Source organism: Psammomys obesus, unplaced genomic scaffold, assembly GCF_907164565.1.
Source record: "Psammomys obesus unplaced genomic scaffold, mPsaObe1.curated_primary_1811, whole genome shotgun sequence".
Lineage (NCBI taxonomy): Eukaryota > Metazoa > Chordata > Mammalia > Rodentia > Muridae > Psammomys > Psammomys obesus.
This window is the reverse complement of record NW_026596109.1, coordinates 5,309,115-5,327,750: the sequence shown is the minus strand read 5'-3', so window position 1 is coordinate 5,327,750 and position 18,636 is coordinate 5,309,115. Positions and strand designations below refer to the sequence as shown.

Genomic DNA, 18,636 nt, shown 5'->3' with positions numbered 1-18,636 from the left:
TGCTCCCTATTAAACAACACTGAACTGCAAATACCAGTTTGGCAGGCTACCTTAAATTAAAAGGACACATTCCTTCAAAGAAACCTGAAGTGGCCCATGTTTTTCAGGTTAAAGTGACTTAATGTTGAGGGGGCTTCTCCTTGTGTTTCCTCAACTGCACTGCTTTAAGAAGGCCATCCTAGTGTTTTTACAGCCCATGGAAAATATATGCTAGAGGTGGCAGGCTTAAGTCAATTTCCACAGGGGGTTATTAAATTCTTATACATGGCATACCTAAAATGCATACAAGTGTTAAGTTAAGTTAAGCAATTTAGAATCATAAGTAAAAGTGCTTACCAGTGAAACTTTAAGTAGGAACTTAATTTCCCTACCCTTGAGTAGTGTAAAGATAAAAGTTAGTAAGTATAAAGCTCACTGGCTTATGCATGACAAGACGATGCATTCAGTTAGGCTTTTTATATGTTATCTCAAGAAATAGATTTGAATTTAGATGAAAATACCTATTCTTGTACCAAAAACATACTACTAAAAATAATCTACCACAGAACAGAGATGAAACAAGAATCTTACTTTTGAAAACTCCCCCAATTCCCCATTTTCTGATATACATTTTTAGAATCTGTGATTTCAGAGCATCTCTACAGCCAGAGGGTTATTTTAACTGGAAACGTCAGGTACTACAACGATACTTTAAGCACACTGTTTGTGCATTCTTGGCTGACCTGCTGTCTCCCTTTAACTCATACTTGTGCTGTGCATTCAGAACAAAACCCAGACGCTCCATATTCAACCTTTCTCAATCACTGCCGAGAACCCAAGAACCTTCCAAGCCCTGGGGATGCCTTTAGATCCCCTCTTACCATGTATGAGCCACAGTGAAGCGACGACGCTGTCGGATGCTTTTATTCACCAGCAACTTTCTGAAAAAGCACGGTGAATTCCTTGGTGAACTGCGTGGAGAAATTTTGGGAGATGTAGGTCTGTTTCCCGGTTGCTTGGGAAGCTCAAGTTCTAAGCGCATCTGTTCCTTGAAAGTCTTTATGCAAACCTCGGGTTCAGAAGCAGTAAGTTCCTTGGGAGAATTTTTTGCTGTCATGTCTCGTGGGGAGCAACCTAGCAAAGACACTGCCGCAGGTTAAAAGACTGCTGCGTCCACACACTCTTCCCAGGCTAATTTGGGAAGCTCTGCTTTCCAATCCTGGAGCCGTTTCAGAGCAAGAGCAGCATACTGGGAGAATGGCAAGTCAGCCTGTCACAAGGAGCTTTATCAGGCTGCCTTCGCCTCTGAAAATGCGCCAAAGTGCTTCCTCTGTCACTAGCCTCCTTGTGGATGAGGTTTGTCTGCAAGTTACACACTGAGACTCACTGAATCCATTCAGCTGGATATATCAACTCATAAAATATTCATGAGGGCTCTTGATAAATCCTTTACATGCTTTACATGTATAATTATTATTATTGAAGAAAAACCTTATCAAACAAGCTGCATTAACTCAGACAGAAAGCAAAGCCTGGCCACCCAGTCACTTTTGTCTGCACAAAGGGCGGAACCGGAGTCCGTCCAGCATGTGCTGTTAAAAGTCTTCATTCAGAATTATCTTGCTCGGCAGGCAATGCACACAGCAGTAACTCCGCCTATCAAATGCTATTGGCCCAGGATTCTTTAAACAACTGTGCTATCTCCCCCTTAAAAATACCCTCTACTGCTCAGACTTGCACTAAATTTGTGAGGCTACTGTCTTCGTAACAGTCAAAACTGGTTAAGTCAGAGCTTGCCAAAAGCCTCAATAAAACAGCTTTTCAGATTCCATTTCTGAATCAAAGAGCTGATTTGCTGAAGTTTTTTATCTTCCCCTCCCTTCATCAGAAGATCCAAAACAGCATCAGTATAAAAAAAAAAAAAAAAAGAAAAGAAATGTCACTGAACAGGAAAACATTGGCTTTGGTTTATTCCCCCAAGGAATTTAAAACCTTATTTTTATTTCAATAAACATTTCCCTCCTTCTTCTGTTTAAGCTCATTGTTTGGGATTTGCCCACAGAAGCCGCTCTATATTGAATGCACAGCCTCTTGTGATAGACAAAGCACCCCTAATCTAAAATGCAAACGACATCTGGGGGAAGCATGTACCCCTAATTAGGCACTGTGGGCGTGTCTGTGTGTGTGTGTGCAGAGAGGTGCACAGGGTGTGTGTGTACGTGGCTCTGGGCACCAGAGAGTGAGTTTTTACACTGTTGGTCAGGAGCGCAACTCAGACACGTACTCAGAGTGTGTCTTCAACGTGGTTTTTTTTTTTTTTGGGGGGGGGGAAATGGGAACACAGCTTTTATACATTGAAAGGTACACTGAAGTATAAAGAGGATCACCGTATGCTGTGCAATCTGTAACAACAATGATGGTCACTGGAGCCAGGTTGATCTCAAGCAAATGTGACAAAGCAGTCTAAAAAAACAAACAAACAAATGCATGATCATGAAATTTTAGATTGTACTAAATGCCCCTTGCTCAGCAAATCATTCCGAAAATAAGGAGACAGAGCCAGGGGACTGAAAGGACTCATCAGAGTCCATTGGGATGGTTGATGTCATCACTAACTCCCCAAGTCCAGTTTCCCAACTCCTGGTGAGTACTGTTTAAGTCCTTATAAAGTGTGCTTTTGTCCAGGTGGGCCTCTGTGCATGCTTTTTGGAATATGAAGGCATTTTGAGTGTCTTGGGATGACAAATTGTTGGTAACATGAAGAAAATGTGCTTAACACTACCTACTATTTGCCAAACTATGCAACAAATCTGAGCTTTTTTTTTTCTTTCTGAGACAGGGTTTCTCTGTGTGACAGCCCTGACTGTCCTGGACTTGCTTTGTAGACCAGGCTAGCCTACTGTAATTAAAGTCATGCAACAACACATCTGGCTAAATCTGAAATTTTATTTAAATTATTTTACCCAAAATAATACGGTTTAAAACTGGGATTGGAGATATGATACTACCATGGTTCACAGAGACCTATTAGCAAAAATAAAATAGCAAGTTCAACTCATTAAAGCTATTAATCATATTTAATTTTCAAAGCTGACAAAATAAATAAGCATTTTAGGAATTTCTTCTCAGACAAGATAGTGGCAAATTTTGTAGTCCTAACATGGCTAAGTATAAATTGAGGTACTGATAGGAAAATGCTGATCATGACACTACCTGACAGCATTCCACATCTCGTTCAGTCTGCCATAAGTCTCAAAGCTGTACAAAACTGCTAACCTTACCCACTCCAGGGAGAAACCAGGGTCACCAAAAGCATTAACTGAAATGCAATGTCCTTCGTCATCCGGGAAATGTGAATCAAAACATCCCTGAGAGTATACATTATACCTATCAGAATAGCTAAGATCAAAAACTCAAGTGACCAATATGTGCTGGCAAGGATGTGGAGAAAGGTGAAACCTGCTCCATTGCTGGTGGGAATGTAAACTTGTACAACCACTTTGGAAATCAATCTGGCACTTTCTCAGACAATTAGGAATAGTGCTTCCTCAAGATCCTATATAACTATATAACTCCTAGGCATATATCCAAATATACCACAAGGACATTTGCTCAACCATGTTCATAGCAGCTTTATTCATAATAGCCAGCATGTGTAAACAACCTAGATGTCCCTCAACCGAAGAATGGATACAGATGTTGTGGCACATTTACACAATGGAGTACTAGTCAGCAATTAAAAACAAGGAAATCATGAAATTTGCAGGCAAATGAATGGAACTAGAAAAAGATCATCCTGAGTGAGGTAACCCAAAAGCAGAAAGACACACATGGTATATACTCACTTATAAGTGGATATAAGACCTATAATATAGGATGAACATACTAAAATCTATAGTCCTAAAGAGGCTAAACAACAAGGAAGACCCTAGGGAAGAGGTTTAATCCTCATTCAGAAGGGCCAACAGGATAGACATTGGAAGTAGGAGAAGACAGGGAACAGGACAGGAGCCTTCCACAGAGGACCTTTGAAACATTCTATCCAGCAGGGTATTGAAGCAAATGCTGAGATACATAGCCAAACTTTGGGCAGAGTACAGGGAATCGTGTGGAAGAAGGGAGAGCTAGAAAGAACTGGAAGGGACAGGAGCTCCACAAGGGGACCAACAGAACAACAAAAATCTCATCTCAGGGCATCTTGCAGAGACTGATGAATCAACCAAAGAACATGCATGGAGAGGACCTAGACAACCTGCTCAGATGTAGCCCATGGACATCCCAGTCTCTAAGTGGGTTCTGTAGTAAGGGGAGCAGGGGCAGTCACTGGTGTGAACTCGGTTGCCTGCTCTTTGATCACTTCCTGCTGGTGAGGTGGCTTTACCAGGCCACAGAGGAAGACAATGCAGCCACTCCTGATGAGACCTGATAGGTTAGAATCAGATAGTAGGGGAGGAGAATCTCCCCTATCAGTGAACTAGGGGAGAAACATAAGGGGAGAAGAGGAAGGAAGGGGGGAACAGGAGGTATGAGGGAGGGGGCTAGAGTTGGGATACAGAGTGAATAAATTGTAATAAATAGTAATAAAGAAAAAAATTTAAAAAAGATAATCAGAAAAAGGTTAACTAAAATGCAGAATTTAAAAGATAATCAGACTGTCTGGATGCTTGAATTCCTTGCGTTCTTCATATTTATTGTGTATATTAATCAATGGAGATAAAGGAGGTTCTGGGGTCTCAAGGCCATGTCCCCAGTGGCAACTTTCTTGCCTTGAACTTCAGTTCCCCAAGAGAAACACAAGGTGGGGACCAAGCCTTGTGTGCAGTGTTAAAGATTCAGACACTGGCATCCTGTGCTAAAAAGGAATCTAATGAGCAAAATGTAAACCTTCCTGCCATATGTAAGTCTTAGCCGTTGGTACCTCAACAGGAGCAATGAGTAATCCCAATTCATCAGTTTACAGATGTGTATATATCCTTGTAAGTTCTTGAAAATTCCACCTATAGTATATTTTAGTATTGGATAAATAAACTCTGGTATCAATATCCTGTCAGAGCAAGAGAGTGAAGAATAAAATTACTTAGTAACAGACAATTATTTCTTGTAAGTATTGAACATTGTAACATTTTAGTTTTTTTCTGAGCTGTAAAGAAAGACCAATTAATTACCAGCAATAAATAGTGTTTATAATACAAACATAACAGTTTAAAATGTTTTAAAAAGCCACTACCTTTTTAGTAGCATGATTTTATATAAAATTACAGTTGTCATTGAGCAAAATTTCTCTGAGTATTGTTTTCAGCTGACCTTTGAAAAACTAAACAGTTTTAAAGACACAGAACCGAACTTGCTGTATCCATCTTAGCACAACACTGAATTCAAAATAACACTGATTATAATTTACTATGAATACAAAACTGGAGATCTGAAATAAAAGAACACATTCATAGGTGTTTTTTTTAAAGAGTGTAGTTAAAGCTAACAATATTAACAGTTTAATTCTTAAGTCTTTATCTATTTCACCATCTAGCTCCTTCTTGCCAAAACAATACACTCTCTGAGTACTGCCACTAGATTCCATTCAATGAAAGACACATAAATTCCTTTTCTTCCGTCCAAGGCAAGGTAATGAGAAGGAATAATGCCAACAAAGGACTGTAGCCCCTTCTAGCCAACAAATAGTCAGTGTGCTTTTATGCAACAGTATCAGTGCAAATTACAATTTCAGTGCTAAGAAATAGAGCTGGAGACTCATTCCAGTATGATTGAAAGAAGCATAATGCACAATGGAATACAAAAATAACTTGTATTCATCTTGGGAAAGTACAATTCACGGATACATATAAAGAAACTGCCATCAAAATGGCATCACAGGAAACTTCCCATTCCACTCAAGTGCTGGTATGTTTCAACATGTGAACAGTTTCATGCCTCCCTTTCATGATAAACTGGTAACATCAAAACCATTGGCATCCATTGTCTCTGGAATTCAGTTTCATTGTGCTACATTATAAACTTTTCCAAGTGAAATAAAAATGGGGGAAAGGATTTAAGAATTGTAGGGCCCTGGAGGTGTAGCTCACAGGGTGAAGACTTTGCTTTGTATGCATTTGACTGTGAATTTGGTACCCAGCACCAAACAAGATACAGTTATAATGTACTAAGTTCCAAATACCTTTGAGGCTTATTACCTTCCATTTCTAGAATGTTCAATAGATGGTACATGATATCTGTTCACTGAATATACACTATTTTGTCCATTTTCAAATTAGAGAATCAGAACACAAAACTACATAGTTAAAGAATTGGTTCAATAGGTAAACATAGGTCTTCAAACTCTATAGCACTGATGATTATACGGTACCAAATGCTACTGAAGAGATTTTTGGGAATACAACTATTAGAATAGAAGATGAAATGCTTGTTCCCAGGGTGGGTCTGGTCACATTTCAGGAGTTTTATCTTCTCAAGTACTAAATGTCTTAAGTCTGAAGTGTCTGTAGTGTGTTATCTTAAGATGATATCTTAAGATTTGTTTGTTATCCATAGGTGCACATTTAATTCCTCATCATTCGTAAAGTGGTGTTCAGAAAAGATCAGTTTTCACCTGTGCAACTTGTATCCTGAGGAGCAAGATGGGAGGTTACATCACAGATACTGGGACAATTATATGGTTCCTAGAGGTTATTATTAAGAGACAACTGCCTGTTCAATGCTCTCCAGTAGCTTCTCACAACCCAGAAGAAAACCCACAGCAGCTGAAGGGCTCTATACGCATCTCTGCCCTGTCCTCTGCAGTTCCTCTCTGGGCTCATCTCTGGATACTGCCCTCTGGCCTCACTCGGCAAGCTTCCCTTCCGTGGCAAGTCTACATGGCTTACTTCCTTGCCTCCTAACATAGCACATAGCACCTGCCTGAAGGCTTCCACAGTCATCCTGTTTGACACTACTATGCCTACAATATTTTACCTTCTTCTGTTTGTTAGTATGTAATTCAGTATTTACTTGCTAATCTCCCTAGAATTTAAGTTTGTGAAAGAAATTACTTTTTTTTTTCCATTCCTATAATCCCTGTCTGGGAAGAGTGCCTACCACATGGCAAGTATTCCATAAATACTAATTGAATGAGAAAATTATTTGTCTTCTCAGCGCAGAATAAAGTGAAGGAAGTGCAGTCAAAGAAAAATGGGAGAAACTATTGCTCTTAAATATGAGTTATCATTTTACCATTTTAATGATTTTTATTTTTTAAAAATGAAATTTTTATGAATTTGTTGAGAATTTCTTACATTAAGGCAATGAACTTTGATCATATTTATTCCTCATTACCCAACTGTTCCCAGATCCAACCCTCACCCTGTACCAACTTCTTGTTCTCTCTTCTTTTGTTTTATAACCAATGGAATCCAATTTGTGCTGCTTATATACCATGGCTGTGGGATCAATCCACTGGATTGTGGGTAACCTACCAGGAGCCATATCACCAACTTTGTCTCCTTTGTTTTCTCAAAATTTAAAGTCTGACTTATATTCCAGCCTTTTCCTATGTCTGCTTTACCTTGCCTGTGGGCAGCTGATTCCTGGGTTCCTCTTTGTGATTGACACTTCTCTCATAGATGCATTCTTCTTCTAGGCCTGATCATATGGCATCTGGTTGGCCTTGCTTATCTTCTGAGATAGTGGTTGAACAATTAATGGATTCTTTAGAGTATGATTTTAGCAATAAGTGATTAGTCCCCAGAATCCCTCTAGTTGCTTATTTGTTTTTTAAGAGTTAAAGAAAATGCTTAATACAGCAAAGGGAGGGTCAGGATTTATAAGCAATCCCGAGGGAATTATTATATTACCCAGGTATTTTATTTTTTTGTTGCCTAAGTTGCATTTTGTCTTTTGATACCTACAGTCTTTTTTTAGCTAGTTGCTATTTCTTTTTTAAAATTTCCTCTTTTAAATTTATCATTATTATTCACATTCTCACTTCATTGTAAATGAAGAATCCTAAAACATTGTGCTGGTTGGGCGCTGCCTGGTGGCACACACTTGCCAAGTGCTATCTGCACCATGCTTTCTGGGCTGACGGTGTATGTGCCTCTTGAACTAGGTGTTTCTGTGGTAGTAGATAGCATAGAAGAAAAATGCTGAAGAAGTTTCTTTGTTTCCTCAGTCACTGTACCATTAAGTTACATTAGTAATGATGAGTCAGATACCCAAAACTCAAGGACAGAATGTGTTCTCAGGGTAGGTATTTGATAGCTATTCAAAGAGAATATACTCCAGGTGCCAAAGATCATTCCAACTTGCCAACAAATGGCCTAGAAAAGTGATCACACATTGGTATTATGGACTCAAAGGTACATTTGGGAAGGCCTTTTTCTCTAAAATCAGTTTGTAACTTTTGCTTATGCCCTACCCCTTTGGCCATATTCTGTGAAGAGGTAAGAAAAAGTGATATAGCCTCAATGTGTATATAGTTAAAGAGTATGATAATTATTTCTGAAAGTCCATCTCTGATAGCACAGAGATCCACAGCAGAGCAAAGCAGAAATCAAAATACAACATCAAATCCACGGCATTTTTCTTAGAGAAAGAATAGTACTAAAAGGGCCATGCCCGATTTGTTTATATTCTCAATCTATTTTACAAAACAGTATTTTCCTAGTCAAGGTTTAGTGAACTTTGAAAGGATACAAGAATATACACCAAGAAAATGATTAACAAATGGGTAGTTAGAGGGCTGGGGCTTTAACCCCATCCTAGAGGCCTTGACTAGATACACAAAACCCTACATTAAATCTCCAGTACCACAAACAAGAACATAAAAATAAACAATAGGGAGTAACAATGAAACAACCTCACTAAAATTTTAAGGTAAGCTTAATCACTACAGACTTTTCATTTTATATTTGCACATGTTGAAAATTCCTTAGAATCTACAACAATGAGGTTTGCTATTTGATAATGAAGAAAATGGAAGTTGGTTAACAGGACTATGAGATCTCAGAATTTAGAAGTAACTCAAATTTAATTTATATCATAAAAGCATATTAGCATATATAAAAATGAAAGACTCTGCACCTTTTATACATGAGCATGCTGAGCCTTACAGCAAAGATTTCAAGAGACTCTACATTCACGTGGTTGCTATAGACAGGACCTGAAATAGTTCTATCACTTATCAACTGCTTCATCTTACAGCTTTATGTTCATATTTCCCTCACATCTCTAATCCCTGGCATCTCTGATCTGTTCTCTATCATTAAGGTGTTATCTTTTTTGGCAAAGTTCTACAAATGGAATCATGTTCAACCCTTGAGACCAGCTCCCCATGGTTGGCATAGTGTCTTCAAAAGGGAGCCAAGATTTATTAATAGTCCATTCATTTTTTTACTTCCTAATAGGATTCGATTGTCTCAGTGCACCATAATTTGTTTATTCATTATCTACAAAAGATATTTGGGCTGTTTTTAGCTTGATGCAAATAGGAATAGAATTTCTACAAAGATGCATGGGCAAGTTCTGCATGAATATTCACATTTCACGCTGTGTGGTAGACACACAGCATGTATAAAATGGGAATCTTTGGTCATATGGTAAATATATATTGATATAACAAAATGTCAACCTGTTATCCAGAATGAGTCTATCACTTTTTGTTCCCATGAGGAATGCATGAGCATCCCAGTTGCTCCACATGCTCATTAGCACCTGTCACTGTGTATTTTGTAAAAGTAACTTTCATTCTTCTGATGTTAATTGTCATCTTAGAGGCTTATTGCCTTCGCCTCCTAACCTAGACCTAGTTCTGGGAGCTTCTAGCCTCTGTACAATCTAATCTAGGCCTAGAATGTTTTCATCCTCTGAGACTTACTGCTGAATGAGCTCACCCTTTCTAGTTCGTTCTGAACTCTGGATGGCTGGTTTTACTCAGCTGTTCTGACTCCAACTCCTTCCCTAGCTGACTGATTAAATCTGGCTTCTCTCAGTTTCTTACTGAATTGCTTTTCTCGGCCTCAAACTAACTCTAACAATCTAGTCTAATCTTTTGGCTCCTTCTCATTCTCTGGCTCATTCTGTCTTCATCTGTGTTTAGCTCGTTCTTTCTTCAACCTCCCAGTAAAAACTGCCACTGAATTCTACAAACTGAACTGCCATGAACTCGACCCCACTGCACTCCCTCTCAACTCACCAACTCAATTGAACTGACTGGACAGAACTGACCAGAACTTGGAGATCTGCATGCCTCTGTCTCCCAAGTGCTGGGATTAAAGGTGTGTACCATCATGTCTGATCCTAAGCTTTTCTTTACCTGAAACTTGCTCTCTAACAGGCTGGCCTTGAACTCAGAGACCTGTTTGCCTCTTTCTCCTGGGATTAAATATGTCTCTGTATTCCAGCTGTATCACACAGACCTAGAAGATGTTTGGATGTGATCTCTTGCCAGAGCATCTATGTTCTGAATTAAAATTCTTCTACAGTATTTGATTTAGTGACTTTAGCAGATATACAGTTGTTCAAAATACTGCATTAGGTTCACCTATCTCTAATGGCTTCTCCTTATCCCTGTCTCTTGTGAATATTTGTTATCTGTGTGACCTCTTATCTGTGTGACTACTCAAGACTTTTCATCATTTTCAAATTAGTTTGAGTCTTTCCTCTGCTATGGGACTCTTTGTCATGGTTGGTTGCCCTCGCAAACAAGTATGTACTACTTGCCTACTGTTGGTGGATAGCCAATTGGTGTGTGTGTGTACAGGTGTGCTCTATATGGCTCTTCCTCTGCCATATGACTCTTTTCAGAGCTGTCATTTAGCTTCTGCAAACATTCTGTCCATTTTCCTCCTTTTAAAAATTATTAGTTAAATTTTTTCATATATTTTGATTATATTCTTTCCTTTCTCTCAACTCCCACATTCTCTCCACCTCCCCACCAACCTAATTTTATTTAATGTTCTTATAAAAACCAACAAAAACAAAAGATTAAACCCTCCAAAACTCAAAACAAACAAAAAAAACCCAGTAAGACAAAAAGAAATACCAAAAACGAACAAACAAAAAACAAAAGACAACCCCCTCCCAAACCCAAAACAAAAAAACAAAGTTTGTTTTGTGTTTGTCAACTACTCCTGGACATAGGACCTGCCTGCCTAAGTGTGATTGACATACTCAGTGTCACTCCAATGGAGAAAACTGCAAGAAAAGAGAGATTTGCCTCAACAAGATAAAAGGAGAAAAATCAACTCCTGAAAGTTATTTTTGGACCGTTACATGTATACTATAACATACACACTTGCAAGCACAAATGTTTTTGCACATACACACAATGATAATAATAATAATAAATATAATTTTTAAATGACACACACGTACACACACACCAATTGGCTATCCACCAACAATAGGCAAGTAGTACATAGTTGTTTGCTAGGGCAACCAACCATGAGAAAGCTCAAAAGATAGTCTTTGCTAGGAACAAGCAAAAAAAACCAAAAGTTCTAAGTTCTGGCATTTTGTTTTCAGACTATTTAATAACTGGGAGAAACTAAATTCAAGGTCTCAGGCTCTAGGGGAGTTAGGGACTTCCCAACAGCGGAACAGCTTCTGTTGTAAGGAGACAGTTGTTTTCACCCAGCCGTTTCAAGGACAACTTCTCCATCTTGCTGGCAGGGTCAAACTAAGTTCATGTTCCCAAGCCTAGGAACTAACTGCTGTCCTGATTGGTGGAAACTCCTTTGCTTAACCCTTAACTCAATCATATTATTGGACAATGCTATAGCCCACCCTACTCCCCTGCACTTTATGGTTTCATCCTTTTAAAAAATATATCTTTTCCTTTATTTATTACAATTTATTCACTTTGTATCCCAGCTGTAGCCCCTCCCAATCCCGCCCTCCCATCCTCTTCTCCTCCCATGCCCCTCCTCCAGCCCACTGATAGGGGAGGTCTTCCTCCCCTTCCATCTGACCCTAACTTATCAGGTTTCATCAGGACTGTCTACATTGTCCTCCTCTGTGGCCTGGAAAGGCTGCCCCTGCCCCTCAGTGGGAGGTGATCAAAGAGCCAGCCACTGAGTTCATGTCAGAAACAGCCCCTGTTCCCCTTACTAGGGAACCTACTTGGAGACTTAGCTGCAGTGGGCTACATCTGTGCAGGGGTTCTAGGTTATCTCCAAGAATGGTCCTTGTTTGGAGTATCAGTCTCAGAAAAGATCTCTTGACCAAGATATTTTGGTTCTGTCGCTCTCCTTGTGGAGCTCCTGTCCCCTCCAGGTCTTTCTATCTCCCCCTTCTTTCATAAGATTGCCTGCACTCTGCCCAGAGTTTGGCCATGAGTCCCAGTATCTGCTTTAATACCCTGCTGGGTAACCGTCTTTCAGAGGCCCTCTGTGGTAGGCTCCTGTCCTGTTCCCTGTTTTCTCTCTCTTTCTATGTCTATCCCATTTGCCTTTCTGAATGAGGATTAAGAGGCTCTAAGATCAACAATAAATGGGACCTCATGAAATTGAAAAGCTTCTGTAAAGCAAAGGACACTGTCATCAGAACAAAATGCCAGACTACAGATTGGAAAAGAATCTTCACCAACCCTTTATCTGACAGAGGGCTAATATCCAGAGTATATAAAGAACTCAAGAAGTTAAACAGCAACAAACCAAGTAATCCAATTAAAAAATAAGGTGCAGAGCTAAGCAGATAATTCTCTTTAGAGGAATATCTAATGGTAGAGAAACACTTAAAGAAATGTTCACCATCCTCAGTCATGAGGGAAATGCAAATCAAAATGACCCTGAGATTTTACCTTGCACCCATCAGAATGGCTAAGATCAAAATCTCAAGTGGCCAATACATGCTGGCAAGGATGTGGAGAAAGAATCCTCCTCCATTGCTGGTGGGAATGTCAACTTGTAAAACCACTTTGAAAATCAATCTAGCACTTTCTCAGACAATTAGGAATTGTCCTCAAGATCCAGCTATACCACTACTAGGCATATATCCAAAATATGCTCAAGTATACAACAAGGACATTTGCTCAAACATGTTTGTGGCAGCTTTATTCATGATAGCCAGAATCTGGAAACAACCCAGATGTCCCTCAATTGAGAAATGGATACGGAAATTGTGGTACATTTACACAAAAGAATACTAATCCACAATTAAAAACAAGGAAATCGTGAAATTTGCAGGCAAATGGTGGGAACTAGAAAAGATCATCCTGAGTGAGGTATCCCAGAATCAGAAAGACACACATGGTATAGACTCACTTATCCATGGATATTAGACATATACTATAGGATAAACATACTAAAATCTGTACACCTGAAGAAGCTAAGCAAGAAGGTTTCATCCTTTAAAACTTCCTTTTTAGGTTGTAGTTTAGCTCTGGAGTCTGTTTTGCAGCTTGATTACAATAAACTATTGTCATCGGCATTGACCTGGTGTTGGAGTTATGGTGAATCTAAGTGGACCCCATAACACCTGGACCACTTTCACAAGCAAAAGTTCCCTGTCTCTGTTGCTGGGTGAGGTGTCATAAAGTTTGGAACACTAGCTCCAAAAGGAACATGACGTACCTGCCCCTCTGAATACTTGAGATTATAATTTAATTACAACATTTCTCCGTTCCTTCCTTCCCTCCAAGCCCTCACACATAACCCTCTCTACCCTCCTTCAAAGTCATGGCCTCATGCAGTCTTTAATGAATACTTAAACAACTGAAGTTTATTCTTTTATAGTTCTGGAAGTCAGATGTCCAAAGACAGGTAGTAAAGGGTTGGTTCCTCCTGTAGATGAGGAACCAACAGATTCTCCATCGGCCTCTTCCTGCTGTCTTTCTTCTATGCTGCCAAATGACCTCTTGCTATAAGGACATCAGCCACATTAGCTTAACACCAACCATTGTGATTTCATTTCAATTTTATAATCCCTGTAAAGATCTTTTCCCTAAGTAGGCCACCTTGCCGGTTAGGGTTTGATCTTATTTTTGTCATAGTCTAACAACTGACAACAGAATATTTACTAGACAGTAAATACAAACTCTAAAACTCAGGTAATTTAAAAGGCAGAGAAAAGTGATTTTAGGCTGACAGTTTTAGAGATATTCATTGGGGACTGATTAGGCCCATTGCTTTGAACTCACAGAGACATGTCATAGTAGGAATATGTAGTGTGGGAAAAAAAAAAAAACATTCACCTTGTCATTAGACAGTAGAAGACAGATTGAGCAATCTGGGTTCTAAAGGCTCCTTTGAGGACACAATCCCACTGACATGGGAACCTCTCACTAAATTCTTTTCAAAGACTCACCACTTCCCAGCAGCACCCTACTAGGAACTAACTTTTACCAGATGGAATTAAGGGGATACTTAAGATCTACAATTTGACAGACTGCAACACATGAATCTGAGGAAAAAGTGTTTCAAGCTATAACAATCTGTTCTTTGATCTCCCCAATTTATAGCCTCCTCGTTGGCAAACTACATTCATTCTCTGCCAACTTTTTCACATGTAACCATTCCAGCATCGGCCTAAGTCTCAAATCAAACCTCATTTAAATAATCCAAATAAGTTATGCATGGAAGAAAGCTGGAAGGAAGTTGCTCTCCATCTACGAGTTATAAAAGCAGCTATCTGTTTCCCCGATATGACGAGACAGTCGTAAAAATGATAGTCCATTTTCCAAAGTGAGATCCTGGAAGAAAAAAAAAAAGCTCATAGATTGCAAATAAGTTCAAAACTTACAGGGCAAATTCCACCAGGTTTTAAGATTTGAGTATTCTCTTAGTTTTTATTTTTTAACCCCAGACAGATTAGAGCGCAGTGCTACACACCAGGGCTCTGAGCTGTCACAGACATGACACTAAAGAGTTCTATTGTCCCAGCCTTGTGCCCCTTGTTAAGTATGGAAAGTGGCAACATCACTAGGCAGTGGGCCACCTTCTGGAGCACTCTTCCATCTATAAAAGATCATGCATTTCTGATGCCAGATGTTTCCATTTCCCTCTCCCCCTGTTTGACAGTCTCCCTTTCCCCTCAGGAGAAGCTTGGAGAAAGTTTCTGCTGATATGAAACTCACAAAATCCTTGGCTGCTTTGCAGTTTGCATAGGTGAAGCCATCACACAGAGGGTACCCCGCAGGTCAATCTTGTATAACTGCATCTCCATTCTTAGATTTTCCTGGCAGTAGATCAGATCCAGGGTACAGATATCCTTCAAGTCACATATCTGATTTTCTCTACAGGACATGACTTACTATTTTGCTGTTGTTGTTTTTAAATGATACAGATAGGCTGAGAAGCTTCTAAACTTTCAAATTGTGAATATTTTTTATTTAACAATTTTCTCTTTAATTTATCCTTCTCCTTTCACATTTCACTGTAAACAGCATGGCGAAACTTGGATATACTTCCAACATCTTGTTTAGAAATCTTAGCTAAACACCAAGTTCATATGTAGAAATTATATTTTCCATGAAGAAAATGAGGAACATAATTATGCCAAGTTCTTTGCCACTTTATAATAAGGATTTTCTTACTATTTATAAATCCTCTGGTTTCCAATAACACTTTTCTCATTTCCATCTGAAAACTCATCTGAAGCATCCCTGGTCATATTTTGCCAGTCTCTTCATGGCAATCTGACCTTTGTGTGCCAAGCACTTCAAATCCAGCTAAATTGAGCATCAAGATGAAGAGGGCTTCATTATCCTACAATTCCATAGGCTAGATGCCTAACAACCAAAGGGTCAGCAAGACTGGCTCTTTCTGAAGTCCATGAGGCACTTTTCAAAATGTGAGACAGGAGAGTCAGAAGCCAAAAGAGAGGCAGTTGAAGAAACAAGTATGTAATCAAATGTTTACTATGCCCTCAGTGCCTTCTTTCACATTATCATGCTCAACTTCATAACTCTGAAGCTTATAATGTGTGTCTTAGAGATCAAGAAACCAAGTTATTGAAAGGATGAATGAATTACCCATGATATTCCATTGGTAAAATTTAGAACCAAGCCAGAGCTCTTACAAACTCATCCTTTAATCTATATTTCACTACAAAGGAAAAGGAAAAAGAACGTGGTTATGACCTACGTAAAAATCTAACTTACATATAGAAGTCACTCATTCTAATCATTTCTTAACCTGAATTGAAATCCTAATACAGAATTTTTAGAAATTAGAATTCTAAATTAAGTACATCCATAAATGTCGTATTTCAGGACAACACAAAGCATCATAAATGTAACAAAAATTAGTTCCCATGGCTGAAGCTAGGGCTCATCAGTGAAGGCACCTGCTCAGAGTGTGCAAGATCCTGCCCTCAATCCCTCATCTGTAAAGCATAGTTCCACCCATGCAGTAAACTGATTATACTCATGAGTTATTTTAAAAGACCATTTTGTTTGAGTGCTTGCATCACTCCCAAGTCAGCATGGAAGAGAGCTACGGGACTAATCTGCTTCAGCTTGTCTCCTTTGGCTGTTCAAAATTAGAACTTACTTGGCCTTTGTGTATTAATAAAGATCTAGAAACCGTTCGTTTGTATTCCTTTCTCTCCTATCTTAACATTATATATATGTAATATATATATATATATTATATATATATATATATTATTTTTTACTCTATTTCTAGCCTGCCTTACCTTCTAAAGACATCCCTCGCATGGATGCTGAGAACTTCCATTAGACACTTCTGCATCTTGATCATGATTGCCACAAACAGTGCTCTTGGTTTGAAACCTACACTGACTCTACAAGCTCTAGCCTGGGCTGGAAACCGCTTTCTGTGTGCTCCATTAGCTATAGCCAGTATTTTCATCTTGTCTTAGACTCAAGGGACTAAATTACTAGCATTACTACAGTACTCTAAACATTTTACATTCATTTCTCATTTCTTGAATGCAGGTGAGATTTTTAGAAGAGGAATGTAAGATACCAGTTCCTATCAACTACCAAAGTAACATGTTTCTCTGCTTCCTTCTTCCTGTTTCCACCTACCATTTCTGGGTTCAGTTTCCAGATTTCCTAACACTTGAGGTTTCTTTGTGTGGCATCCTTTAAAAGACAAGGGCACTGCCTGCTACACAAAGCTGCCAAAGAAATATCATCTTCATCAAATGTGAACAAACCCAAAATAAAAGGAGAAAAAGAAAAAAACACCAACCCTTCCCCCCTTTATAAAGAGAGATTTATAGTCCTAATCACAGTCTCTGATTACAGTTGTAGATTCCAGCAGATTCTTTACAGCTAAGAAAATGTCTCTTAAGGCAGAGATCCAAATTTCTGAATCGTGACAGCAACAGCTGAACACTAAAGATAGACAGTCAAAACACCATTTTCTGTACATTTTCAGTTGTTAAAAAGCAGTTACAGTACATTATGTCTGAAATATATTGTTTTAACCCTGTGAAGCTCTGCTAGGAGAATATTTATGACAGAAAATACTGTTATTTTATGCCTCCACTGTAACACATAGCTTTAAAAATAGTCTTGGTGTTTCTTTCTTCATGTGACATTTCCAAATGTGTGTGTGTGCATCTGTGTATTTTATGAATATGTAACCATTAACAATAGACTCTCATTTTAAATAAATGAAGACATCATTTTAAATATATGAGACCCATCAAATGGCACTGGCCAGGACTTTCTCTAGATATTTCTAAGGTTCCCTTTCTCATGTCCTTAGGGAATTTGTTCAAGTCTTGCCCTCAGAGAGACTACCCCAATCCCCGTTTGTGAACCAGTGCCCTCCTTCTTACTGTCTTAGCTCTATTCTTCTAACATTTTCTACCACTCCTGGAATTACCATTGCCTAACACCCACATTAGCATAAATATCCTATGAGGATGGACAACTTTTTACTGTTTTCCTTGCCATATTGACCCGTCCCTGTAACAGAACTGGGAATACGGGTATTCAATAAATGTCTGTTTATTAAAAAAAAAAAATCACAGCCCACAGTATTCACTCTGGACTCCTGGGAAGCACCATCTGCCCCATTCTCAATCACTTCAACCAAGTACTTAGACAACATCATTTTTATAGCCACTGAGAAGAGGTGCTGAAAGACAGCATCAGGAGGACCAGCCACAGGCACAGTCTTGACTTGAATTCAAGACTCCTTAGGGCCTTTGAGCCGTGACCCCTGAAGTTCCATTGACTCCTGACCCTCTGTAAACAGAGATACAGCACAGTTCTCTCTTGTTTACTGGAAACACTTCTTATGAGATGACTGACAGGGCAAACATGAACTTATAACCTTCCCGGTAGAGTAGCTGCACCCACCACCCAGCAAGCTTTGCTTTCAGATGGCACAATGGTAACACTGTGTGCTGAGCAATGATTCACTGAGAAGCCAGAGCTCAGCCAAAGGCAGGAAGGCAATCTGCACAGAATGGCCCATGCTGACATGGCTTTCTCTTGATTTCAAAATGAAAACAGCCGTTTGGGGAAAGGTAAATGCCCAAGTGACACATATCCCTCAGGCAAAAGGCTCATCACCAATGAATTCCTTTTTATGGGTTTTTAATACTGGAGAAAAGGCTTCATTTTAGTAAATTAATCAAATTCCATTTGAATTTAATTTTTACATACTATAAATAGATGATAAGACAATGATGGAGACGGTGATGATGATGATGATGATGATGATGATGATGATGATGATGATGATG

At 39.0% G+C, this 18,636-nt stretch overlaps 1 protein-coding gene across 2 annotated transcripts in view; it reads right to left on the bottom strand.

Moving 5' to 3' along the window:
* The window catches only part of Pde4b (phosphodiesterase 4B), a 516,183-nt gene that overhangs the window by 349,164 nt on the left and 148,383 nt on the right, over positions 1-18,636 (bottom strand). The window contains exon 1 of one of the 2 annotated variants that reach the window (XM_055628761.1): positions 861-1,220. The exons of the other annotated variant lie outside the window; for it this stretch is intronic. Within the exon in view, the coding sequence (XP_055484736.1) occupies positions 861-1,096 (236 nt within the window). The 5' untranslated portion in view covers positions 1,097-1,220. Of the gene's footprint in view, positions 1-860; positions 1,221-18,636 lie in introns of those variants that run through there. 2 annotated transcript variants of the gene reach the window in all.